We start from the raw sequence: 27,640 nt of genomic DNA, 5'->3' as shown, positions 1-27,640 counted from the left end.
TGGTGAAATAGGACCGCTGGCTTTGACAAGTAGGAGGTCTTTACTGAAACAGAAGAGCAGTTCTGTTCTGAAAACGAGCCACGGGGACAGTTAAACAAAACACAAAATTCTATACGTCTCACTGTCTGCTGCTGCCCAGGCCAAGTGCTAGGACTAATTTCTAGAGTAGGGATGGGCTTTCCTGGCATCCAGGAGTGGGGTTTGACTTACTGCTGAGCAGTGAGGTTAAGTTTACGGAGAAAGAACTCTGTTCTGAGCTCCAGTTTAAACCCAGCCTGAGTCCTGAGTTACAGACAAGAGGTCTTGGTTGTGGGGGAAAGGTTTGCACATCTCCATCCGTTTGCCAGAGCACACATCTGTCTCCACATATGTTCAGTGATGTCTACTTACCCATCCAGTCCCGCCTCCTCCTCTATGCACGCCTATCATCTCGCTTCACAGACATGCCGAGTTATCGACAGACAAGTCCAGATTCCACCATTGGCTGCTGGGATAGCTCTCCTGGCCTCCAGTTTCACATCTGTGAAAACAGAGATAATAATTACCTCTCTTGGGGCACCTGGGTGGCTCAGTCAGTCGAGCGTCTGACTTTGGCTCAGGTCTTGATCTCGAGGTCTGTGAGTTTGAGCCCTGCGTCAGGCTCTGTGCAGACAGCTCGGAGCCTGGAGCCTGCTTCAGATTCTGTGTCCCCCTCTCTCTTTCTCTCTGCCCCTCCCCTGCTCGTGCTCTGTCTCCCTGTCTCTCTAGAAAATAAAATAAACATTAAAAAAACTTGTAAAAAATAAAGTAATTAAAATGTGTATGTATGCAAGATAATATTGTTATGGCTACACATCCATCACCCTCTCCACACATTAACATCACCAGCTAACTAGCAATTGGTTCCTAAGTGTAGCATGAGTACAATTTAAAAAGTGTATCTATACTATATGACTCCATGTGACGTCCTGGAAAAGACAAAACTATGGAGACATTAGAAAGATCAGTGATTTCTAGGAGTTGGGGGTGCGGGCGGGATGGGTGGAGCACAGGGGATTTTTAGTGCAGTGAAACTATTCTGGAGAACACTGTAATGACAGATGCACATCATCGTACATCTGTCCAAACCCACAGAATGCACAACTCCACGAGTGAACCCTAATGAAATCTAGGAGCTCTGGGTTATTATGATGTGTCAGTATAGGTTCGTCGATTATGACAATGGTGGGGGGTGTTGCTAGTGAAGGAGGCTATGTGTGGGGGTGGGGTAGGGGGTATATGGGAAGTCTCTGTACCTTACACTTAATTTTGCTGTGAATCTAAAATTGCCCTAATATGAGAAAATCTTTTTAAAATTTGTTTAATGTTTATTTATTTTTGAGAGGAGAGAGAGAGAAACAGAGTGCCAGCTGGGGAGGGGCAGAGAGAGAGAGAGAGGGAGACCCAGAATCGGAAGCAGGCTCCAGGCTCTGAGCTGTCAGCATAGAGCCCAATGTGGGGCTCAAACTCACGAACCATGAGATCATGACCTGAGCCGAAGTTGGCTGCTTAACTACCTGAGCCAACAGGCGCCCCAAGAAAGTCTTTTTTATTTTTATTAAAAAAAAAAATTTTTTTCACGTTTATTTATTTTTGAGACAGAGAGAGACAGAACATGAACAGGGGAGGGTCAGAGCGAGAGGGAGACACAGAATCTATAAAAGGCTCCAGGCTCTGAGCTGTCAGCACAGAGCCCGACGCGGGGCTCGAACTCATGGACTGTGAGATCATGACCCGAGCCGAAGTCGGCCACTTAACTGACTGAGCCACCAGGCGCCCCAAGAAAGTTTTTTTTTTTCAAGGCACATTTATATCTATCCACTTATACCCACCTACACATCTCTACCTAGAAATACATATGCATTTGTTTCTAGCATTGCATATAAGTATGTTCTGTCTTCCCAGCAGCTGTCTACATAAACAACTCTCTGCCAGCAACACCCATGTGGACAGCTGTCTCTCCTTTTGCGGCCGAGAGGCGTGCAAATCCAGGTCCTCTGAGAATCAGATGCCAATATGGGATTAAATGCGCAGGACTTTATTAGGGGAAATGCCTGCGGGGGAAAATGGTGAGTGAGCAGGGCAGGCGGAGGCCGGGGTTGCTGTCCGACCGCGCTCCGTGAGAGTGCGTGAAGAGAGAGGAATCTTCCCAGACTGCCATGCAGCGTAAGAAAGATTTGGCAGGGCTGTTGAGGGGTCCCCCGGCCAGCTGGCCCTGAGGGAAGCCCTGGTCTCTCAGTCCCCTGCCCCACTCAGTCCCTGGCCATGGCCGGGAGCAGCCCCCCAGGGGCGTGGCCTGGACACAAGGGCAGCCCTGGACGTCAGTGTGGCAGCTGGAGCCCTTGACTGATTACTCACTGCACTTGGAGGTCCGGGAGCGGTGCTCTCCAGGCCACCCCATGAGGTGCCATCCATGTGTGCGTGTGATAGAAACACTCCACGCCGAAAACCAGGAAATCAGTGCAAACGTGGGGAATTCACCTGGGGATAGAGTTGCCTGTGTGGTCCTCCTGGCCGCCACGGCTGTTGCAGATGGAGCCCCGGCCCAGAGAGGCCCTCAGGCTGATGCCTCGGGAAGTCCGGGGCAGTGGCTGCCCGTGAGCTTGGTTGATGCTCTGCTGCAGGCATGCCATCGGTGAGCTCCGGCAAAGCTCACTGCTGCTTCTCCCTGGGTATTCTCACTGGGTGTACCCTGGGCACATACTCCCTGGGTATTCCCTTGCCCTACCCAAGGACTAGAGAAGCCAGAACACTCTTGGCTGGTGTCTGTGGAGACCCAAACCTCAGAACAGGCGCAGCATGGGGGGGGGGGGGCGCACCCCTCTGGGATTCCCCATCATGTCTCCCTCTCCCTGGGGTTCACGACCTCCTTCATGGCAGGGCTGCTGCTCCAGCCCCGATCAGAGGACAAGGGACCAATGGCAGGCCAGTGGCTCCGTGTGAATCACCTTGTGTCCCAAGGTGAGCCCCACTGATGAAAGCATGGAGACCCGTGGTGGCCCAAGCCCAGTACTGTACGGATGAAAGTCTTATTTGTGCGAAAGATATATCTGCAGAGGGAGCAATAAACCATAAGGCAAAGTATGAAGGTTTGCAGCAAACGCTGTTAAGTTTTATATTCCTGAAAACTAGGGATAAAAGATACAACCATTTAAAGCAAAGTGGATAAAAGGGGTTCCACACGATTGTAAAACAGGCTTATAATAGTTAATTGCTAGTTTCTTATTCCAGCAGAGAGAGTCAAACTAGCCTTTAAAATTCCCACCATTGGAGAGCGGGGGTGGGGGGGGGAGGGGAAGAGGACAGGTGAGGGTGACCTACCAGAAAGAGGGTTTGGGCCCAGTTCCCAGGTGTTTTCAGAACAGAGAGCACTGTTTCGTTCCTAGAAGCCTGCCCCATCTCCAGTACTGAGGGGGAGCTCGCTGCCCCGGCCCGTCCATCACGTTCTCGTTCACGCCCCCGAGTGACTGTGGACAAGTCACTTTGCAGCATCTTCCTGGCCATGAAAGAGTGCGCGGTGATCTCCCCAGTCCCACCAGCTCCAGGGCTCAGGCCACATTACTCACCCGGTGCCTCGACAGCCCAGGCACTGTGTTAGGAAGGCGGCAGGGAGGAAGAGTGGAGAAGACAGACACTGAGGCAGATCGCTGCAATTCCGTGCAGTAAGTGTAGAACAGAGGCGTGTGTGGGGGTGGTGGGTACGCAGGAAGGAGGCACTAAGAACTCTGAGGGGAGCTGAGATCTAAGCCAGATCTTGCCAGAATGACATTCTACGCAGAGGGACAAGCATGTGTAAAGGCTCCTGACAGAGCTTCCTGAGTGGCACAACTCCAGGGGCTCTGTTCACATTGGGGTCCGTGTAAATGGTGCCCCTAGGGTTGTACAGTGCACAACCTGTGCAGCTTGACAGAGCAGCCCTGTAAAACTGGTGCCCAGAGGCATGCTGGGGATGGTGAGGCCCACCCCAAATCCCAGAAGACACCACAGTAGACCTTCAGGGTTGAACCTCTTACCCACCCCCATTTCCCACCATCTTCCTGATATCTTGGCCTTTACTGCACAGATATGGCCTGGCCTCAGGGGGAGTTCTGTTCCACTCCCAAACTCTGGGCAACCCCCAAGGAGCTGTCAGAAAGCTAGGGGGAGATCCAAATCCATTTCCCCCTTTAGCAACATAATTGTACTTTCTTTCTCTCTACTCTGAAGCGGGGTGGTGGGGGGGGGGGCGGCTGGGTTTCCTCCTCCATAAAAACAGATTATTAATGAAAAGCAGACCTTTAAGGCAATGGTTTTTCTGAGGATTCCTTGTCAAGCCAGCTGCATTTAGCCGAAGCTCAACCCCACGGGGCACGTCCCCTGTGTCAGCAGTCCCCCTCCTCACTGCATCCCACCACCCCACACGCGAGCACAAGGCAGCGTCTCCTGCTCCGGGGGTGAAGGGGGTCAAGGGGGTTCGCAGAACCAAGCCCTCTGGATGGTGGGGGTGGGGCCCTCAGAGCCCCTTTCTGCCTGCCTGGGCCTGCCTCTCACCGCTTCCTGCTCCAGCATCAGCCCATCCTTCTTCTTAGAGGTGGGAGGGCAGAGGCCATCCCAGGACCCCCCACCCCCCGCCCCATAGCTCTGCTGAGGAATGTGACCCCACAGGAAATCCTTCTGACCTCTGAGGCAAACCTCAGGAGGAAAACCATGATCCCAGAGTGGACAAAGGGCAGTGCTGAGGCCTCTCTCCCCCTCCCCCAGCCCAAGACCTCTTGTCCCTAGAATTCGTGGGAGTGGAAGCACTCCCAGCTGGCCAGCTCCAGCGGGGTCTCCGCCATGGAAGGGGCCGGGAAGACCCTGAAGATGCAGGGTGGCCATACATCCCGTTTGCCCCGGACAACCCCACTCTAGAGTAGGCTGTCCGTGTGCTGTTATTAATTCTGCCTCCGTTTCCGGGACAAAGATACTCCGGTCTGGACGAAAAATCCTATGGTCATCCTAGTAGACACAGACTGAAATGGAATCCACGCTTCCACCTTCCTTCCTTCATCCCACAAAGCCCGAGCCTCCCACCCTGGGCCAGGCATGCATCTGGCCCTGGAGGTGTGGACCCGAGTAAGAAGCAGCCAGTCCCTGCTGGGGGAGGGAGTTCACCGTTTCAGCGGACACAGCCCCAGACCAGCTACAGTGGCTCAGTGTGAGGTCCTGGCAGAAAGGGATTCGTTCTCTTAAGGGTCTCGGAGAAGATTCGCCGAGCAAGTGGCAAAGGAGCTTCAATGGCCACCCCGCCTCCGCAAGGCGACTGCCCTCACGTTCCCCAGGACCCTTGCAGCTGCCCAGGTCTTTCTCTAGCACGGGACTCCCTGCCCCCCACCCCCACCCCAAACCGGTAGCCACAGTGAGGGCTGAAGGGCAGCATAGAATTGAAATTTTAGGTAAGGTCTCCCTCTGCAAGCAGGTGTCTCTTTCCCCAACTGCGATGCATTCACTGATTCACTTACCAAATGCAAAGCATGGGGCGTGTTCAGGCACTAAGCGAGCGGTGACTACCACCAGAAACACCTGCCTTCGGGGACTTACAGGCTGGGAGCCGGGATAAATGCTAAAGAAAATCACTCAGCAAGAAATGAGTGCACCACAATTATTGTAAAGAAATTGGCGGGGGTGTGGGAAGAGCGTGTGCTGGCTGAGGCTAACATAGTGGGAGAAACAGCCCTCACCTTCACAAGACTCTGGAGGCGTGAGCCCTTGGTGGGAATTTGAAGCCCGAGGACAAACCCATATGGCAGACAGATTTGAGTTTCATTAGTGAGAACCAGAAAAGTGAGTCCTTGGGTGAAAGGGGCCATGGAGTTGGATATGTCAGCCAGGAGAAGAGGACACAGTGCAGAACTGGAGCCTAAGCCATGATTAAGTGTCACCTAGACGGAAAGGCAGAATTTCCTGGACCTTCAGCTGGGAAGGTCCTCTAGAGGCCATGCTGTCCATTCCCCTGCCTCCGTGTACTTTCTCAGGCAAAGAAGGTGGATCAGGAGAAGGGAAGTGATTCCAGACCCCATCCTGTGCTGAACACCTCTTACCTGGAGAAGCCCTTACCACTGTCAAGTGCCTCTGCCCACTGGGAAGATGAACAGATTTGGGGAGAGGGGGGGAGGAGAGGAGAGAGAGAACCTGCCTCAACCCGATCCTGTATTGCCTGCCAGTCTGGGGTCTGGGACTCATTGCTTCCTGGGTTCTGCTTACATATTCTCTTCTGCTAGGAGATACTAATGCAGGATGTATCACCATAAACTATTGCACAAATGAATGTTGCCTAATAGAAAGTGTATTTCAGGGGCGCCTGGGTGGCGCAGTCGGTTAAGCGTCCGACTTCAGCCAGGTCACGATCTCGCGGTCCGTGAGTTCGAGCCCCGCGTCGGGCTCTGGGCTGATGGCTCAGAGCCTGGAGCCTGTTTCCGGTTCTGTGTCTCCCTCTCTCTCTGCCCCTCCCCCGTTCATGCTCTGTCTCTCTCTGTCCCAAAAATAAATAAACGTTGAAAAAAAAAAAAAAAAAAAAAAAAAAAAGAAAGTGTATTTCATATATAGCATTAATTAAATGGGTCTGAGATGGACCACACCTCATTTTGCTGATCAGGTGTCCGGGCAGGAAGCTTCTAGAATTGTGAGTAAGAGCAATAATAAAACTGTAGTTAAAATTTACCAAGCGTTTACTTTGTTCTCAACCCTTTACTTGCGTTGGTTCCTTTTTTTTTTTTTTTAAAGTTTATTTACTTATTTTGAGAGAGAGAGAGAGCATGCAGAAGAACAGGGAGAGTCAGAGAGAGAAGGACAGAGAGAATCCCAAGCAGGCTCCCTGCTGTCAGTGCAAAGCCCAAATCGGGGCTCGATCTCATGAACCACGAAACCATGACCTGAGCCGAAATCAAGAGTCAGGCCCTTAACCCACTGAGCCACCCAGGCACCCCAGTTTTGGTTCTTTTATTCCCTGTAACAGTCCTGTACGGCAGGTCCTGCTATAGAATGGATTTTACAGTTGTAGGACGGTGCCCTTCCCCCAGAGATGTCCTCTTCCTAATCCCCAGAACCTGTGACCAGGCCATACTGCGGGGTAAAAGGGACTTTGCCCATGCGGTACAGTTCAGGATCTCGAGATGGGGGCGTTATTCTGGATTACCCAGGCAGACCCACCGTAACCACCGGAGTGTTTGTACGAGAAGGAAGCAGAAGCATCAGAGGAGATGCAACAAAGCAGAGAGATCTGACGCTGTTCCAGTCCTGGCTTTGAGGACGGGGAAGGGGCCACAGGCCAAGGACTAGAGGTGGCCTCTAGAATCAGAAAAAGACAAAGACGCAGATCCCCCGCTAGACATCCTGGAAAGAACACATCCCTGCTGGTCCATTTTGGACTTCTGACCTTCAGAACTGCAAGATAATAAACTTGTGTTTTTAGATTCGTAATTTGTTACGGCAGCAGCAGGCGACCACTGTCCCCAGCTAGCATGTGACAGCAGCAAAGATACAGGCTCTGTGCTGGGAAAAGAGTCCTTTCGCTCACCGTGTTTGGGACCAACTGCACCTCTTCAACACTGACCCCAGGGCTCTTGGACAGCTATCTCTATGTCCCACCGCCCCTGTCTGACTACTGACCCCCACCAGCTCCTGCTCTGCCCAGTACCTTTCTCCCACCTTATTTTCCTGGGATCACTGAGAACCATCTCAGCCAGCCCAGGACGGCCTGGGGTTGGCGCCCTGGAGACATGGGCAGCAGAAAAAGGCTGAGAGTCCTCCGTGGGCCTGTATGTGTACAGGTTTGGGTAAAACAGCTTCTGCACCATCAGGCATCAATACCTTCATTGCAGAAGCCGAAACCAGAAGAGCAGCTAGGTGTGTGGCTTTGTGTGGAGTCCAGCTCTGAGCACAGAAGAGGGCCAGTTGCCCAGGGATCAGCATGGACACAGCTGTGTGACAGGGGAAGGGGTCAGTGGGACAGCCTCTGCCCAGAGTATCAAAACAGGGCATGAAACACTCTGGCCCTGAAGGAAGAGGGCTTCAGAGGCTCCTGGGGAAGAAGCCAAGGGGATGATCCAAGGTTTCCGGCCTCTCCATAGAACGTTTGGACTTTGCTGCCACCTTGTGGACAGACTTCAGAAAGACAGGGTTGTGGCTCTTCTGGGACAAAGATTGACATCTTATTTCATGCCTTAGGCTAGATCTTTCTAAGTCTTGGGGTTGAGGGTGGGAAAGATGGTGTGTGTGTCGGGGGTCCTCCCAGATACATGGAAGGGACTCCCTAGGCTTCCAGAGTCCCAAGTGTCATCCTCATGGTGTGGCCCTCTGCCAAAAGTTTCATTCTCTTTGCAGACAGGGACACTGGAAGTGGAACGGAATAGGAGAAACCCAGGGGTAGGCCACCCATGTTGTGCCAGTATGCACACACCTTCCCAGCGCAGGGGCTCCAAGCTGTTTTAGGCAGGAATTCTGTGCAAAGGAGCTGGGAATGTGCAGGGTGAGACAAGGGGGAGTAATGGGAGAAAGGGGGACACAAAGGGATGGGGCACAGAGGTCTGAATCCAACCTGGTGGGAACGGGAAGTTGAGCCCCCGTTGGCCTTATGATGAGTCACCAGCTTGCTTAGGCTTCCTGTCTCTGAAATGGGGATGAGAAGGATAAAGGCCTCTACTCTCCCGGAGGACGTTCTCACCCATTCCGAATGTGATGTGAGCACACTGAGGAAGGGCTGATACGCCCCGAGACACCTCTCGACTCCAGCCTCATGTTTCCCTGGGCTTTTGCCCCATATTGGGAGACACGTGCCCAATGAGCCAGGTACTGATATGACCCCCACTTTGCAGATGAGAATATTGAGGCACAGAGGAGTTAAGTACTTGTCCAAGGTTTCACAGCTGGCGTGTGATGGGGCCAAGATGCAAATCTGGGGTAGCCACCCGCACCCATGGTGCCCCCAATAACTGTGTTGTATAAGGAAATGGGGGTGGCCACTGCAGATGCCCCAGTTCTAGGTTCCATCCAACTTGGGCTCTGGCGGTGGAGACTGAGGCAGATCTTCCTCCCTGGTCTGTCCCTTCCCAACGTAGATACAGAGCTCTCTTTCTTCCAAGTCTTCTCGAAAATAAGATTCCATTCCTTCCCTTTCGGACTCTCAATCTAATTCATGTCAATATGACCGTCCAGAAGTTCCTGCTATAGTCTAACCTCCACACCTCTTCCTGCAGGCCAAGCACCTTTGCAAGGTCCCAGAGAGAAGAGACAGAAGATGTGGCTGTGTTTCAGAGAGGGGTATTCTTGGTCTCTAAAAGCAGGGTTTAATTCTCTAACCATGACAGTCAGGGCTGGCCAATCACAAGCATTAATGCGGGAGCTTAAATTATAGAGGACCAAGTTAGAGAAAAGAAAAGAAAAAAAAAAAAACCCACCCAACTCCCAGCCATGGGGACTTGCAGCTGATAGGTAATTATCTGCTGTTTGTGCGCACTGTTAGGGCTCCCCGACCCTGAGCGGTCAGCGTGGACGTGAACGGCGTGTGCACTGGGGGAGAGGGCCAATGAGTTCGTATCAGGTCAAGACAATTGTGAGGGGCCCATCCGGCCGGGTTCTCGACTTCTTCCCCCCTCTTCCGCCCCTCCACTCCCCTCCAATCAGGGAGGAGCTGCCCTCTTAGCCCACCACCCCTCCCCAAACACTCGGAGAAGAGGAGGAGTGATTAGCATGGGGCATTGTCCCCGGATAATGGGCCCCAGCTGCCGCATGAAAGAAGAGACAAAGCGCCTGGCCGCTCCACGCGCATTATCCCCTCGTTAAATCTCTGTTATTAGATTAGATTCAAAATGTATTGATTCAGAGGCTGGGGGGAGGTGGGGGAGGGAGGAGAATCTGGCTAGTGATTGCTGAACCCCACCTCTCCACATGCTCTCCCTCCCCCGCTGCACCTCCCCCCCCCCCCCACCCTGGGCAACTTTTTCTCTCTCCTGTTCTCTTGGGGAAATCTCCCATATCCTGGCTCTGAGTTTAGCTCCTCTCCCTGGACTATCCTGGAGGCCAGGGAAGGTCCACTCCTGTCGGGAACCCTGAGGTCACGGAGCCCAGGCTGCGGCTGACCAGGTAGAAAGGCAGCCTCCTAGATGGGATGGTGGCGGTGGGCTCCACAACTTGAGCAGTACGGGCCGTGAATCCACAGGGGGTTGGAAGGGTTCATGCCGGGCACTTTCAAGACCTGCAGTGGGATCTTTTGCATAGACATGATAGGTTTGGAAAGCAGCGTGAGTGGGAAGGGAAGGTGAGGACCGAAGTATTGTAGGTGACGAGGGGAGGCTGCAGGAGAGGAGCAGGGAGAAGACAGAGAACCGGCAGGCTTCTCAGAAACACTTACAAAGACACAGGTGGTTTCTGGTTCTCTCTCTCTGGATGTCTCATGAGGAAATGAGCCGAAGTGGCAGGAGGAAGGAAGGGAGCAGGTTCTGGGAGACATAACAGGTGGGAAGGAAATTCTGAGCGTTCTCATATCCCGCACAGGGCAAAGGTCTCCTTGGGAGAAGATCAAGATCAGTACTGATCGATGAGAGGCAGTACACTGGGTGTTCTCTGGCCCTGGGCCTCAGTTTCCTGTCCCTGGGTGGCACAGTTTGGATGCCGGATCGATGAGCTGATTGGCTGTGGCTAGTGGAGCAGAAGATGTTACACGTGGCGGCTCTTTCTCAAGGTGGTTAATTGGCTGCCTCAATGCTGGGCCCTGTTGCCCCATTGATTGTGGGTGAAGGGTGGGGGGGGGGGGGGAGATGAGGAATCAATAGGTTGATTAGTGTCTTGCTAGCTTTCTGGTTGGACACTTTGTCAATAGCCACCCACTTACTGACCAGTGGTGCACTGACAGTGCCAGACTGTCCCCCTTTCTCTCTCTCTGGCCGGAGGCATGAGACTCCGCCAATAGCCTGACCAGCCCCAGCAAATCCTGGTGGGGTGGGGCAGCTTTTGGTCCCAAGACCGGGCTCCAAAGTATGAGCTTCCAGAACCGTCCTGAAAGAGTTGGGATGGACAACGACCACCTGTAGCCCAATCTCTGCTCAGCAGGAGGCAACAACTGTGAATGGGGCCAATCCCCAGCCCCACAGCCTCTTGATTTTTGCTGGGGGACCCTGATATCCACCCATCAACAAAACAAAGGTAAATATAAAATCCCTATTTAATAGCAAAAGCCCATATGTCTGGAATGGAAGAAGCAGGTGAAATCTCATTCTAGTTCACCTTAGGAGCCAGCAGCTGGTTAGACAATATTTAATGAGTTCACTTTGCATGCTGGGGAGCACAGGGTATGAAGAAGCTGAAGGAAGCTAAAAGAGATGAGTCCCCTTCCTCAGCCTCTAGGATATCTCATTCTTGAAGCTCCCAAGGGCTCAAGGTCTACCCTCCATCCAGCTTCGCAGGGTGGTCTACAAATTAGAAGTGCAGTTTGGGGTCGTGAAAAGGTGTAACTCCACATGTTCCCTACTGAAGCCCTTATGATTGGCCAGCCCAGAACAGTTCATCCCAAAGATTCCTTTGGGGTCCTTTCCCTTTAGACTGGCAGCATTTAGTGCATTTCCAGCATGCCTTCCTCTGAGTGACAGGAAGCCCAAGACGGGGAGAAGGATAAGGCTGGAATGAGAAAGGGAGAACCAGAGAAAGCCTCAGGCAAAACATTGTGACACTAAGGTCACTCTGGGTGGGTTCTGGCATTCCTTTCCTCTGAACGCTTGTTAGATGGATGGAGTGCTGGAGTGATAGAGTGCTCCTGAGCACGTCTTAAACCCTGGTGTTTGGGACAGGGGACCAGGATATGAGAAGTAACATTGAAGAGTAGGCTCCTGACTCTGCCTCTTTCATGGTCCTGCTCTCTTGGGTGAATGTGCCAGGGGCTGGCTGCTAAGAGTTCCCAAAGGAGATAGTTAAACTCAAGCCTTGGCTTTCCTCTGTCTTCCAAGGACCAGACCAGTGGGCGCTGACCGTGGTGCTGATGTCTTGGCCTCCACGGCAGGATCCTCTGGCAGGGAGAGAGCTCGCTCTCAGCTTCACTGACAGACCATGAGCACAGAATGGTAACAAGACTGTGAGGACTCTTCCAGCATCTTCCTGGGGGTCAACAGAGCAGAGCATTGCTAAGTGTTCATGATCCTTACCCTCCCACCTTGAATTCCACCTCCTATTAGGTCTTCATAGCAGCCACTATGTGGTCACCTCCCAATTCCCTGGGCTAGGAAGCACCAAATACCGAAACCACAGGTAATACCCCTACCTCATTTCCACCAGCAACGTTTAGCTTCTTCTTCCACCCACCCAGCTGCTGACAAATGGTTAAGAAGAGAGTTTAGGCTTCATTGTATTTTATTACCCCCACCCGCCCCCTACCCCACCATCATCCAATGGAACATGAGTGTTCAGGGAAGTGGCTACAGGTGAGGTGAAGAAGGAGAACATTACGGTTGAATAAACCTAATGCAGTGTTACCAGCCGTGTGCAGTAGAGAGTTGGTTTGCTTTGTATCTAAAAACAAGGCTAAAGGGGGAGGAGCGGAATTTCAAAGTGCCTTATTCAGGGAAGTGACAATGGGGAAATCAAGGCTTGATACACAGATAAATAGAATGAAGTTAGGGAATGCATGGGTTTTTCTAGATCAAAGACAGCATGTTTTAAAGCCATGATAAGTTGGGTGGGGGGGTGGGGTACAAGAGTCTTGAACATCAAGCTTTTGGGGAAGAGTTAAGGCCCTGCTTCAGAATTACTGGCATCGGACAGGGTCTTGAAAACATCCCTGGCATCTGCTGGGCCCTGAAACCCTCAATCCCCATTCTAACCAGTGCCTTACCACGCCTCCCTCAAAACACCCCCGCTGGGCTGTGCCTACTCAAGAATACTGCCAGATGGACCACAGAGTAACCAGGGTGATGCTGTAGGCCAGCACTGCCACCAGGTAGATGCGGAAGAGCAGCCCGTCCAGCACGGAGCCCACATGCAGCCATTCCCGGGCCACCTCTCGGCTCTCATCCCTCTTCTCCAGGAAATGCCTGATGGAGGACAGCTCCTGCAGCAGCCCGCACACTGCCAGGGAGGACTCCCGCGGTGGTGAGGGGGGGCTGCCTCGGCCCCTTGGGGTCTTCTCCAAGTCCTGGGGTCCTCTCAAATGGCTGCAGTGGTTCCCCACGTCTGGAAAAAGGGCACAGCATTGGCAGAGGAGGAAAGCCTGGCAGAATGGCACGACCACTGTCCCTTCTGTGCCTGTGGCTTGCAGAAATTGTTATTATGAATTCCAGACATAAACAGTATAGATGTGAACTTACCTATTTGTGTACCCAACGTCTCACTTGAGCGAACAAAGAAAGCAACACGGTTGAAGATTCCTGCATACCCCTCTTTAGTCACATCCTCCAATCTGTCCCCAGGTCACTAAGATATGAATTTGGTGTTTATTTTTCCCATGCATTTTTTAAACACCTGGGCTTCCTGCAGCAATTTGATATCTATTATTTCACTTGAGCCTCACAATAGCCCCACGAGAGAGGCAGAGTAGGAGTGATTACTATTTGGACTTTTTATATGGAAGTGCTAAAGCTCAGAGAGGTTAAGTGACTAGCCTGTGGTCACACAGCTGGAGCATCATCTAAAAGTGAGGCCACCAAGGCTGAAGGTATGTGGACTGTGACTCCACTGCTGTCTCTGCTATGCCATATGGCCTTGCTGCCCTCTCCTTGACTCCAGTCCAAGTCCCTTTGTACCAGAAAATACACCTTCAGCTATGGCTACCTCATAGGTGAGCAGTGAAATTGGGCATTAGGCTGGAGTACTCATTCATCAGTTCACGATGAGGTGGTCTTAGATTAACCATGCATCTCCTGTAAAAGGCCTAGCTCTCGCCAGAAGGGAGGACAAAGAGGGGTGGTGAAAAATACAAGCAGAGCGTCAGCTGGGCCTGGGTTCAGACCAGTCCACCAGTACCTTGGCTCTGTGACTTAAGGCAAGCTAGTTGGCCTTATGCCTGTTTCCTCACTTGACAAATGAGGATGACAATCCTATTACGGGGCCTGCGGATGGCCTGGGATCACGCACAGAAAGCGCACGTGCCTGCCTCAAAGTGCTCAACAAATACATCAACAAACCACGACTACCACCACCACCAGCAACGAATGTAGCTGAAACAATTTGTCAGGGAGAACGAGCTTCACGTTTACTGTCCCCTGCACCCCTGTCTCTCTGTCATAGGTGTTTGAAATTCGAAGGGGACTTGGTCTCTGGGCTGACTGAATGCAGAGTTTTAGAAATCCCGGCTGCACACTTAGCCATGCGAGGTAAGGGGACCCATAACTGCTGGAGGGGCACCTGTATGACCCCCTTTTGGGTCCATCTCAGAGAAAGGCAAGTCCTTCCGAGCTCCCGACAGGCTCAGCCTCTCACTCCCGCTCCGTCTCTCTCCACACCCGGACTGATGAGGGGAGGTGAAGGTGCAGAAAGGGTCCACTGATGACTTTGGCTGAACTCTGCTGCCTCCCAGTGAGACCCGGCATGGGGTGCCAGGTGCAGGGTGGCACTCAGTTCCCAGCCCCGGTCAGACTCGCCAGCCAGAGACTCTCCACCACGTCCGCACCCCCAGGCCCTCCGTATGGGACGCCCCCTTTCCCTCTTCACCTGAGCAGTCATCGGTCTTGGCGGCTCGGGGGGTGGCCGGGGGCCGTCGGGAAGCTGTTTGCTCCCCTAGGCAAAGGAGCAGGGCCACCCGCTCCAGGACCAGGTGCCGCAGCCAGGCGGGTACGGGCTGCTGCAGGTCTTGCTTGTGTACCAGCCGCACGATGAGGATGGTCTCAGCCAAGCTCACCACCAGCAGCGCCATGCACACGACGAAGTAGACACCTGTGCACGCGGGGAAGGTCGGGGGACACACAGCAGGTGGGAGGGCGCCGGTTCTTCAGCCCCCACCCACCCCCACCCCCAACCACACTGTGCTCTTCCCCTGGAGCGGGCTTTACCAATGAGGGGAGTGCCAATGGCTGTGGCCGGCAGCGTGTCCGACACGATGATCAGGAAGACAGAATAGCCCAGGAGGAGTGTGATCTTAAAGGAGACCCTCTCGCCACTGTCCGGAGGCAGGTAGAAGCCCACGATGTCCATGAACATGAGGAAGATGCTGGGCAGCAGCAGGCTGACTGTGTAGAACAGGGGCCTCCGGCGGATGACCACCTAGGACCAGGACAGGAGCTGGGGGAAACCCGGGGCACACAGGTCCTGCGCCCAGGACCCCCCAGCCCATCATGGACCCCTCGCTTCATGGAGCTTCCGGCCTGGCCCCGCTGGAAGAGGAAGAACCGGACAGACCTCACATCCGGCCTCTGGATTGAGGCCGGTGGCTGCAGAGGACGAGGAAGGGACAATTCCCCTGAGCTTCCCCATCTGCTGCCCTGAAGGTCCCACGCATGTGTGTGACCTGGAGCTGGGAGAAGGGCTATAGATGGTCTTCCCCACACGCCTCCTGAAGTCTCCCTGGGGATGACGCCCAGCAGTTCTAGCTATCATTTCCCCCGCGTCTGTCCCCGGGACCACTCACGAAGAACTTCATCTCTGCGTAACAGCCGCTGCTTTCCATGCTGAACTCGCGAAACTGGGTCAGCACCCCCAGGAGCTCCCACTCGCCCTGGTTCATGAAGATAGTCTTGTCGAGCTTCACCTTTTCTGGCAAGCGCCACAGGGAGATGTTGATGTCCTGGACTGGGAGGGAAGAGACCGAGCCAGCTCTGGAGTCCAGGGCCAGGAGGATGTGCCGGGCCCTGTGAGGGTGGGGCCCGCGGTGGGCCGCACAGGCAGGACTTAGGTGGACTCAGCTCTTAGCCTTCAGCCTCCGTGTCCTCAGCCGTAAAACGAAGTGATAACGCACACTGTATCTACCAGAACCAAACTATTAGAAAGCCCCTTCTCTCCTTCTCTCTCCTCTCTTCCTCTCTCCCCTTCTCTCTCCCTCCCTTCCTCCCTCTTCCTCTCCCTCTCCCTGCCTCCCTCTCTCTCTCATGCACACCTCTTCTAGGTTTCCATTAGGGTCCCCCATTTAGGAAATGAACAAAAGTCAACATTCTTCACGTTTGCCTTTATAGGGCTGACTGTCCTCAAAGGTGAATTAGGGAAATATGCAAAATCTTCACTTAGAGAAAAGCGGTTTTACTTCTCTGCATCTACGCTAGAGACATTAGATATATAGAAAGCCAGCAGCATCCGTTACAGCAAAGTATAGGGAACGATCTACGTGTCCACCAATCAGGAAAGTGCTTGCTTAATCAACTATGATGCATCCCAACCCTGAGCTATCCTACAGCAGTCAACATGTAGGCTAAAGATCTAAATATACACTAACTCGGAAAGATGTCCAATGCTTCTTGTTGTCTGTAAAGAGAATCAGGTAGCAGTGGCATGAATGATACATTTAGTAAAATAACAACCTAAGAAATAATTTTCATGTACTTTCCATAGAGGAGTATGTATGTGTATATGCAAAGGATAGAGAAGGATCTGGAAGAACATACCATATGAGGCTTATACTGATAAAAGCTGTTAAGTCTTGGTGTGTGGAGTTGCTGGTGAAGAGTTCGGGACTGAAGGTAGAGGTCAAAAGTCAAAGATAATTTGCAATTCTGGTTTTTGTGCAAGGAAGTTCTGTATTATGTCTGTAATTTACAGTTAATGTGACGAAATCAAATAGAAGTGGAGGATGCCTTCTTGCCAGAGGGTGATGCTCACTTTGTAGACTTTAGTGAGAACCTCGTATTCATCCATTAAATAAAAGTTGCCAAGCACCTTCCTTTGTAGGCACTGTACTGGGGACCTAATGGTGGGCCGGAAGTCATGGTCCTACCCTCTGTGAATTTATATCTGATCGAGGAGCAGACATTGAACAAACACCTACAAGTGCAACAGAAGTGGGGAGAAGATCAGGGTGCTAAAAATTGGACAAGGGGGATGGCTAGCCTGGGATGAGAGGAGTTTCCCCGAGGCACTGACGCCAGTGCTGTGATTAGGTGAGTAGGAGACTTGGCTGAACTAGGAGTGGTGGGGGGCAGGAGGAGGGTGCAGGGTGGCCCAGGAGAGGAAGCAGCCTGTGAGAAGGAGAGAGAACAAGGGCTTTCGGGCCTGGGAAGGAAGGCAGCTGGGTTGGGGCAGGACTCGGGGGAACATGCATGGGCTGAGGCTGGAGTGGTGACTATGGGCAGCCCCTGTCAGCCAGGTGAAGGGTTTGGGTTCTGTCTCAGGAGTGCAGGGAAGCCACTGAGGCTCTTAAGCAGAGAGGGGCAAGGTCAGGTTTGCATTTAATGAGCTCTCCCTGCTGGCTCTGAGGAGCATGAAGGAGAGGGGGACCACTGGGGAGGTGACTGAAGAAAGCTGGGCAGAGAGATGAGGGGGAAGGTGCACCCATGGAGAAAAGACAAGTAAGAGACACTTAGTGTCAGATCCTAGCCCTCACCGGGTGTCCTGGCGATCATTCAACCCTTGTGACTACTGGGGAGATGGCAAGAACAACAGAGTCCCGTTTGGAGGATGAGGAAACAGAGGCTCAGCGGCATTACGAAATAAGCAGTAAGTAACTTGAATAAAGGAGAGTGCCTGCTAGGGTGGGCTCCTTAAGTAGGGGTTTCGGGGACCCTCCAGCCTGCACCCCCAGCCCCCAAAGCTTGTGTGCGGTACTCACTGGTGTGCAGCCAGCTGGTGAACGTCAGCGAGCAGTTCTGGACGTCGAAGGGGAAGTTGTAAATGTCCAGGCTACAGGCGGTCACCACCTGGAGGGGCTTGTAGTTCTGGACCTCGCCATGGTGCCCGACATACACGTACGGGATACTTGGAGACTTCCCCACGTCCACACTGGCCAGGAAACAGGGGCGGTTTGGGGGCTCAAGATTACCTGCCATTGTCAAGGCTACTTTCCAAGCAGCAAAGGGCATTGCTCCTTCATTTCCCCGGCAACCTGGCCACAAAAGGCAGGTGAGGAATCCAGGTATCTCAAAGCCACTTGCTGTCATGAGCATGCCCAGCTGCCCCTACTCCACCACCCACGCAGCTGGGCAGAGCCCAGCTCCCGGGATCAGCAGCCCGGTGGCAATGGGTAAACTTGGTTGGGCGATCCATCCTGGGGATCCATCCTGACCTGGGCTTCTCTTTGCCTAGAGGTCCTGTGACACGAGAATAATCTTCCCAGGAGGAAAAGGAACTAGAGAAATCCTTGAGAAGAAAAGAGGCGAGGTGGACTTTGTCACTCTCTCTCAGCAGATCCCCAACCCCTAGGCTCTCCCAAATGACCACTGTGGCAGAGTGGCCTGAGCTTAGGGTCCTGAGCCTGCAGCCTTCTGTGGAATCAGGCCAAGAGATAAGAAACTAAGATCCAGGCTACTTCACAGTCTAACCTGGAGATCCAGCCAGGAACTGGGATCCCTCCAGCCCGAGGTCTAGGTCAACTGTCTCCCCTGAAAAGCACTTTGAGTGGCAGCCACGTCATTGGGCAATGTGGTGGGTACCGGCGGAGGGCAACTGGCCCCGGGCCACCTCCTCCTTCCATCTGTGTCCCCCAGCCATCTTCCACCGCCTGGCATTAAGAAGCCCAGGCAGTGGAGCCTGAAAAACCTGAAGGATGGGGGGAGGGCATGTTGGCCGGGGCTGTCAGCTGTTGGGAATCAAGGATGGTGGTACCCACTTCACATTGGGGGTGCGATCTGGAGCCAGCCAGGCATGTGTATGACTTGAGAGGTGTGAGTGTCTCCAAATCACCCCGGGACCACTGCTGGAGCTTCATCCCTATCGGTAATCTCACTGTCCCCTTGAAAACCACAGCTGTCCTTCATTCAGCTATTATGACAGGGCAAATTCATTCCTTGGCTTCCCTTTCCTGGGACCAAGAAGTACAGGGTTTCCACATCAGGCATAGAAAAAGAGGAGTTTTAAAAAGAAAAAAAAAAAAAAAAAAGAGAGAAAGAAACCAAAGGGGAATTTGGGCCCAAGCCAACTTTACCTACAGTTCTGCAAGCCTGGGTGGGACCTCTCATGCCACAGCAGAGTCTTGCCCCCAGCCCCATCTTTCCACAGCCCCAGAACCACCCAGCCACCCAGCATCAAATGACAGCACTCACAACTCGTTGATGAGAATGTCTGGGACCCAGATGCTCTCGGTGGGGATGGACAGCTTGGTGATGTTGTCGAAGTCCTCAGGGTTCCACTGGAGAAACTCATCTGTCCAGTACTAGGGGAAGAGCAGGGGATGGTCACAGGCGGCCACCCCTCGGGATGACCTCACCGCTCAGTGTCCAGGCAACAGACGGGCATCTTCTTGGGGGAATCACTCAGCAGTACCGAGAGTCCCCCCATCTCTGTGCTCACACTCTCCCGGCATGCAAATATGACCCAGGAAAATGACGCCTTGCCCTGCGGTCATTTCTCCCCTCTGACTATCCCATCCACCAACTGCGGGATCTTGGACACATAGCTTCTTGGGTCTTGGTCTGCTCATATGCAAATTGGGACAATAAGATGCATCTGACAGGGTAGAGATGGTTACTGTTAAGTTGTGATCAACACATTCCTCACTATCCTGTCAGAATGACTGATCTAAAAAGTCAACGTAATTATGTCATTCCCTTGCTTAAAACTCTAGGGATGCCTCTTGCACTTGGGATAGAGTTCAACCTCATGGCCAGCAAAGGTCTGCACAATCTGATCTCCAGCTATCTCTCTAGTCTCATTATTTTTTTAGATTTATTCATTTATTTTGAGAGAGGGAAAGCGTGTGTCGGAGAGGGGCAGAGACAGAGGGAGAGGGAGAGAATCCCGAGCAGGCTCTGCACTGTCAGTGCGGAGCCTGACGCAGGGCTCAAACCCTTGAACTGTGAGATCATGACCTGAGCTGAAATCAAAGTCTGAAGCTCCACCGACTAAGCCACCCGGGCTCCCCTCTCGAGCCTCGTGGTTTTTGCCATCTTCTCTATGGAGTCTCCTTTCCACTGCGTGCAAACACCCCACGTCTCTGCATACCTGCGCTCTCCCACACCGCAATCCCTGTCTTCTCCCCTGAGGGAGGTCTTCTGTGTCCCTCCAGACTCAGTCAGAGCATCTGTCTGCTCCCTTCTCTGGGAACCTTCCGTGCCCCCCACTCCCCGGGCTGGATTTTCATGTGCCCCCTCTGTGCCCTCATGGTTGGTATCTCATTCTTGCCTCATTGGAAATCTTGCTACATTCAACTGTCTGTTCATGTGTCTGTGGCCTCCCCTAGTCTGTGAGCTCACTGCAGGCAGGGCCTGAGTCTCATTCGTGTCTCTAATTCCGGTCCCTTGGCACAGTAGGTTGGCATCCCGTTACTGCTGGGCACACAAGTGACCCTAGAGGTCCAGAGGTGGGACCTAGGCCAGATGTCCCAGGAAAAGAGCCCTGGGCTGCTTCTTCTTGTGCATCCCTTCCTTTGATGCAGGGAGTGCTCTATATTAAGAGATTTTTCTGGGGCAGAAGAGAGCAGTCTGCCAGGAATCAGCATCTGGCTTGTGCCTCCACCCCACCCTCTGCCCCGCATGCTGGTGGTAGTGGGGAGCACTCACGAGCAGTGGAGGGATGTAACAGAGACCTGCACATGCCTGGCATGTCCCCAGACAGAGCCCCTCTAAGCTCTGACCTCTACGACCTGGCCCCATCCTCCCGCCCCCTCTGGCCAGCTCCTCTGGTTCCCTTCTACTCTCACATCTGCTCTGCAGCTCAGGGCCTGCCAGCCCAGGACCAGCCTGTGGACAGCAGTCCCCACTACCTGCCCGCTCTCCCCCCTAGCTCCTCACCAGCTCCCCACCAGTTTCCCCCCAGCTCTCCCCCCGCTCCCCCATCAGCTCCCCCCCAGCTCCCTGCCAGCTCCCCGCAAGCTCCCTGCCAGCTCCCCATCAGCTCCCCACCAGCTCCCAGCCAGCTCCCTGCAAGCTCCCAGCTAGCTACCCATCAGCTCTCTACCAGCTCCCCACCAGCTCTCCCCCAGCTCCCCTCCAGCTCCCCGCCAGCTCCCCATCAGCTCCCCGCCAGCTCCCTGCCAGCTCCCCATCAGCTCTCTACCAGCTCGCCCCCCACCCCTGCTCCCCACCAGCTCGCTGCCAGAAGGGCCACATGAAGGCCTTGAAGGCCTCAGAGACGTTCTCAGCAGTGGCTGAGCGACGTCCCTCAGAAGCTTGGAGAGTTGGGAGGTGGCTGAGGGTGTGAGGACTCGGTGGATGGGACTGCCCCGTGTCAATCACCCAATTTGATTGTCATCACCCTTGGCTTAATAGAAGGAAGAACTTTCTAGCAATTAGAGTTGTTTAAAAGTGCGGGAGCTTCCCGCTGAGCAACTGGGCACTGGAGGTGTTTATCAACAGAGACCAGACAAGTTGTTGTTCGAGATGCTGTGAAACCACTCGGAAACCAGAGGGGGTTTGGAGGATTTCTCCTCCACTGAGCACGGAGCTTCCTTCCATCTCCAGTCCTGAGAGGAGAGGGGCCCAGACTCCCGGGTCTCCTGAGTCTGTCTCTGAGCCTCTTCCCCCCTCCCCTCACCAAGGCCTCTGACATTCCTGACTCTTTTGAGGAATCCTTCCTGGAAGGGGAAGATCCCGTCCCAGGAAATGGGGGTGGGCGCTCACCTGCCGGTACCAGATGTAGGTGGTCAGGACCTGGTTCTTCTCATCCTGTGAAAGGAAAGAGGGCTCAGCGTTAGTGCCCCGTGGGCAGACGTCCACCTTGCACATGTACCCCAAGAGGAGCTGTTGCTTTGTGTCCCCATTCCTTCGGGAAGAGGTAGTGAAGAAAAAGAGAAAAGGGCCAACCAGGAAGAGCTGGTTGGTCTTTGACTAGGACACATCTAGGAAGAAATACAACTGTTTCTTTTTTAATTTCCTATCTATCTATCTATCTATCTATCAATCATCTTTTACTATTTTCTATTATGTTATACATATATATGTCTCCATGCTACATATATTTTACATATATAATATACGTAACATATAAGGTAAGGGAAAACATAAAGGGGGTGCCTGGGAGGCTCAGTCAGTTAAGTGTCTGACTTCTGATTTTGGCTTAGGTCATGATCACATGGATAGTGGGATCGAGCCCTGAGTCAGGCTCTGTGCTGACAGTGTGGAGCCTGCTTGGGATTCTCTCTCTTCCTCTCTCTCTCTCTGCCCCTCCGCTGCTCGTGCTCTCTCTCTCTCAAAATAAATAAACATTTTTTTTTAAAAAAAGAGAAGACATATAGAAAGTATTTTATCTATCTGTATTTTTTAGATGTTTATTTGTTTATTTTGAGAGAGAGAGTACACATATGCATACCAGTGGGCAAGGGGCAGAGAGAGAGAGAGAGAGAGAGAGAGAGAGAGAATCCCAAGCAGGCTCTGTGCTGTCAGTAAGGAACCCAACATGGGGCTCAATCCCACAAATCGTGAGTTCATGACCTGAGCCGAAATCAAGAGTCAGATGCTCAACTGATTGAGCCACCCAGATGCCCCTATATCTATACACTTTTACATATTTGTATGCCTGTATATCTACATCTGTATCTCCCTCCCACCCTAGTATGCAGTCAAGAAATGCAAAAACACACAGTCCAAAATTCATCACTGTCCCTCATTCCCAACTAATTCCCAGCTTTGCTTCCCGAAACAGCCACACGGGCTGCAGTAGAGACCGTGAGGTCAGGTCCTGCTTGCTCTGGTGCTCTCCATCTCTGCAACTGCTCTCTTGTTTATCTCTGCACAACGTCTGACCTCCTCACCAGGCAGTGCACCCCGCCCTACTACAGTCATTGATGAAGGAATTGATTTATTAATTGGTTTAGGATTAATTGTTCAACAATCATTTAGCAACACCTGTCATGTATCAGGGGCCCGTGTCAGACACCAAGGGCCTAGAAATGAATAGGACAGATGAACAGAACAGCTTATGTGGGGACATGGTTACCATGATACAATGCATGAAGAACCACATGTGGTAAGTGGACCTCTAGGAATAGGGGTTGGGAGAGGCAGCCACAGAGGTGACCCTGGTTTTCTGGTTTGGGCAGCTCAGTAGATGGTCGGTGCTGTTGTCCAGCCTGGCACGGGTCTGGGCCAGATCACAGGTACTCTGGGTACTTGAATGTCCCCTGTGCTGCCCAGGGAGTGACCCGGCCTTACATGGTCTCTCACCCCAAAAGGCCCACCTCTGAGTGGGGCAGATTGGGGCCTAGTGCTCACCACGCTGAGGATGGCATAGACAATGACATCGATGGACACGGTGGTTGGCTTCCTCCAGTCCCGCACGGGCCGCACGCCCTTCTGGTAGTTGGCCAGGAGGTAATCTGACAGCCTCAGCAGAGCGGGCCTAGAGGTGTTCTGAGCCTGGGGGTGCTCCCTGCGCCTGGCTAGGAAGAACAGGGCAAAGTGGGCATCAGAGCCTGAGGCTTCCCCCATCTTTTGGCCTGGTTTGAAGGCTATTAAAAGGAAAATGCCTCCACTATTTTCACCCCAGAGTCCCAGATACTTCCACAGACTGAAAGTCCCGTCACTGCAATGTTTTGTCCACAGAGATTCCTGCCCAAATCTGAAGGTATCGTCTCCTAAGGGTAACCTACACACTCATTTCCATGAAAGAGGGGAGCTGGGCTGTAAACGCAGGTGATATAAGACAGGTGAGGTCTAAGTGGGCCAGGGGCTGAGAAAGGTTGAGCAGGTACCTGCCCAGAGGAGGTGGTCTGCAGGAGACAGAGGAGGGGAGCTGGGGAGCTAAGGAGGAGTGGCCCTCGGGATGGGTACTGGAAGGAGAGGGGGCTGCAAGGAAAGGTGGCCCCAAGTACACCATCTCTAAGCCCAAAGGTCTGCATGAAGGTTTGCCTCAGTCAAGGTCAGACCTCAGCGTCTGGCCAGATCCTCGTCGGCTCCTTGACCCCAGCCTCCTATTAACAAAGAAAGAAAGGAGGCATCCCGTGAAAGCTGCCATTCCTTCCTGCGAAATCCTCCCCTCTGAGTCAGGCACGCACAAACTCCTGGGGGCGGGTCTCCTCCAGAGGGTTGATTTATGGGCAGATTTGGTGGGTTGGGAAGAGGGTTAGACGTGAGGTTACAGGAAGTGAGGAGAAACTGAATTGTTCCCAGAGCAGGAGACCTACAAGGACAAAATGGCGATGAGAAAACCTAACTCTGAGGTCCTCACCCCATTCTATGGGGGTTTCACGTGCACCTGTTACCCCTCTGGGAAATAGCGGAAGCACTTCCTGAAAGGTGCCAAGAAAAAGAAGGTGAAAGTCATAGGGTAAGGAATGCGAGAACCCTAGAGGTCCAGGGCACAGGGGGCAAAGCTGTTAGGGGAGTAGCAGGGTGACTCTGGGGTCTTCCACAGACCAGGTGCCAGTGGGCCTGACTTTCTCCAAACAAGGCTGCCTCTTCTCGCATCTTGTCTATATAATGTGGGCAAATTTCTGCTACAGATCCCCCTTCCTGCTCCCCACCCACTTTCCCGGATAAACTTTCAGCTTCCCTCCGAAGGACAGAGAAGAGCAGAGAGAGGGGGAGGACAAGAGACCACTTACTGAGTGTCTCCTGTGGAATAATATCAGTTAACACATTCTTCATTTCAATCTTCGAGCAGCCCATGGGGGCGGCTGTCATGACGGCACAGTTTCCAGATAAGGGTCCCCAAGGCTCAGAAAGGTGGAGACTGTGCCCCGCAAGTGGGGGAAATGAGATTCAAATCCAAATCTCTCTGTGTCTTCACTACGCAAGCAATAGCCCTGAGTCTATTGCTGGGAAACGGACCGGTGTGCAGGGAGCCAGACTGGACAGTAATTCTCCTCAGCCAAGAAAGCTCCGAGCCACAGCCTTAACACGCCTCCTGGGTCTGTTGGTCCTGCCGAGCTGCCGCAGGGACAGCTCAAGGGAGGAAAGCCAGCACGCACATGCATGTCAGTTCTTCCTCTCTGTTCAGCCCTGGGACGGCATCCTAATTGTGCCCCAGCTCTCCCAACCTAGCTCTGCGTGGGAAGAAAACCTTCCAAAACAGGAAATAAATGTTTTTTGTGGCAAAAGGAAGCAAATCCTTTTGTGACCCAAACACCTCATATCCCAGGAAAGCAGGAGGAAAGGGTAGGGGAATGCAGAGAAGCTTGGGGTTATTAGAGTTTAGCTCTGGAAGGGAACTTGAGGAAAGGAGGCCCAGGGAGCCCATGGAACAAGACCAGGGAAGCTGAGGTTGGTTCTGGTCGCCACTCTTTGCTAATGTGCTGTGTGACCTTGAGTGAATTATGCCCCCTCTCTGGACACAGCATTCCCATTTATAACAAGAAGGAGTAGACCAAACGAAGTCCAAGGTCCCTTGCAGCTACTGTTCCATGAGTTTGGGAGCAGGGCAAAGAAGACAGGAGCCCCTCTCGGCAAGCCCTGCCCTCACCTGGCGCTCCACCACCCCTGCTCTTGAGCTGGACCATAGCGCCTTCAAATTCTTGTGCTCGGATGTGGCAAGACCCCTGGCTTTCCCGAAGCAGCACCCACTCTGAAAACCTCCCTCCCTCAACCCCTGGGGAATCAAACAGCCCCTACCCGACCTCTGCAGGCGGCCAGCCATGTCCCGTATCTTTTCCCACCTGCCCGCTTACCTTGTCCATGTGTCAGGAGTGGGGGCAGAAGCAAGGCCAGCAGGACCCGTGGCACCCACGACAGCATGGTGACTTTCCCCGGGGCGGGAGCTGCCTTGGAGTGGCCTCAGGGTAAGACGTGCTGAGAAGCAGGCTGCCCACACTCTGCCGGCTTCGTGTCCCAGCGGGCCTGCCTCCTCAGGGCCGCCTTCCACCCCTCTGAGGCTGCAGCCTCCCACTGCTGAGGGGCCACCAGCGCCGGACAGTCGCCAAGTTCCCGCAATCAGTCCCTCAGCCGGATCAGGTTTCAGGGCGGGAAGGAAGGAGAGGGAGCCAGTGAGAGGGAAGGCCGCCCAGCTGATGTCATGGGGCAGGACTCAGTCCGCCCCTTCAGCCAGGTGGCCGGGCCAAATGCTCCAAGGAGTAACTTGGGGTGGGGGGCTGGGGGGTTGGGGGCCGCTGCAGGGGCTCCTGGAGCAAGGGTGCAGCCTATCTGCTGGGAGTGGCCCTGGGCTGCTACCTTCATTTATGTCCCGTGGCTAGTGCGCTTGGGTAGCATGGGGCTGGGGCAGGGGGAGGTGCAGCGGGAGCAGGGGGTGCCATGCGTTCACTCCCCTTCCTAAGCAGGGGCCGGGCATCTCTGCACACAGAGGAAGGGACCTGGGTTACCACATGGGGTTACCTCTGTCCTTTTGTCCTCATCAAAAGATTTATTTTTCTCAACAAAACATTTAAATTTAAATATTTAAGTAGTAACCTGTATATGTAATTTATACTAAGCAAATATGTTTATATATTGTTTCATATACATAATATGTATTATTCTTATTAAGTTTATTTATTTTTTTTTTAATTTTTTTTTCAACGTTTATTTATTTTTTTTGGGACAGAGAGAGACAGAGCACGAACGGGGGAGGGGCGGAGAGAGAGGGAGACACAGAATCGGAAACAGGCTCCAGGCTCCGAGCCATCAGCCCAGAGCCTGACGCGGGGCTCGAACTCACGGACCGCGAGATCGTGACCTGGCTGAAGTCGGACGCTTAACCGACTGCGCCACCCAGGCGCCCCAAGTTTATTTATTTTTGAGAGAGAGAGAGCACAAGGGGAGCAGGGGCAGAGAAAGAGGAAGAGAGAATCCCAAGCAGGCTCCAAGCACTGACACCACATAGTCTGATGTAGGGCTCAAACCCATGAACCACGAGATCGTGACCTGAGCCGAAATCAAGAGCTGGACGCTAAACTGACTGAGCCACCCAGGCACCCCCATAACATGTATTATGAAAATATAATAAGGGTGCCTGGGTGGCTCAATCAGTAAAACATCTGACTTTTCAGCTCAGGTCATGATGTTACGGTTTGTGGGTTCAAGCCCCGCATCAGGCTCTGTGCTGACAGCTCAGAGCTTGGAGTCTGCTTCAGATTCTGTGTCTCCCTCTCTCTCTATCCCTTCCCCACTTGTGCTCTGTCTCTCTGTCTCTCTCTCTCTCTCTCAAAAATAAATAAACATTAAAAAAGTTTTTTAATTAAAAAAGAGAATACAATAATACATGCTTATTATAGAAAAATATGAAGAAACATTAAAATCATCCATGGGCTTACTCACTACCCAGAAACATCCCCTGTTAATATTTTGATATATATTCCTCTATAATTTTCTGTTATAATGTGTCCAATGAAGTAAATACACTGTACATATAATTTTGCATCCCATCCTGTCCTTTGCTTATTAATACCATTTCATGAACATTGTCAACACTTTCCTTTTAAGAATTTTTTTAATGTTTATTTATTTTTGAGAGAGACAGGCTGAGCAGGGGAGGAGCAGAGGGAGAGGGGGACCGAAGATCTGAAGCAGGCTCTGTGCCGACAGCAGTGAGGCTGATGTGGGGCTTGAACTCACAAACCATGAGATCATGACGTGAGCTGATGTCAGATGCTCAACCAACTGAGCCACCCAGGTGCCCCATCAACACTTTGCTTTTAAACGTTTTCTTGAAACAAGGGTTTCTTTTTCCTTTGTCAGTCGAA

At 52.8% G+C, this 27,640-nt stretch overlaps 1 protein-coding gene across 2 annotated transcripts; it reads right to left on the bottom strand.

Moving 5' to 3' along the window:
* Positions 1–12,384: 12,384 nt before the first annotated feature.
* Positions 12,385–25,846, bottom strand: HTR3A (5-hydroxytryptamine receptor 3A). Of its 2 annotated transcripts, XM_030333629.1 has the most exons (9): positions 25,634–25,846; positions 23,241–23,407; positions 21,651–21,695; positions 19,137–19,246; positions 17,708–17,877; positions 15,581–15,741; positions 15,006–15,216; positions 14,668–14,889; positions 12,385–13,191 (listed from the first exon to the last, which is right to left on the bottom strand). In XM_030333629.1, the coding sequence occupies exons 1-9, from the start codon at positions 25,698–25,700 to the stop codon at positions 12,893–12,895; spliced, it is 1,452 nt and encodes a 483-aa protein (XP_030189489.1). In that variant the 5' UTR covers positions 25,701–25,846; the 3' UTR covers positions 12,385–12,892. The 2 variants fall into 2 exon arrangements, with proteins under 2 accessions (XP_030189489.1, XP_030189490.1); XM_030333630.1 differs by lacking the exon at positions 23,241–23,407 and having other exon boundaries at positions 25,634–25,687.
* Between the last annotated feature and the right edge of the window lie 1,794 nt (positions 25,847–27,640).

Source organism: Lynx canadensis, chromosome D1, assembly GCF_007474595.2.
Source record: "Lynx canadensis isolate LIC74 chromosome D1, mLynCan4.pri.v2, whole genome shotgun sequence".
In the NCBI taxonomy this organism is placed as follows: Eukaryota; Metazoa; Chordata; class Mammalia; order Carnivora; family Felidae; genus Lynx; species Lynx canadensis.
Note: the sequence above shows the minus strand (reverse complement) of the source record. Positions and strands in the feature narration are given on the sequence as shown.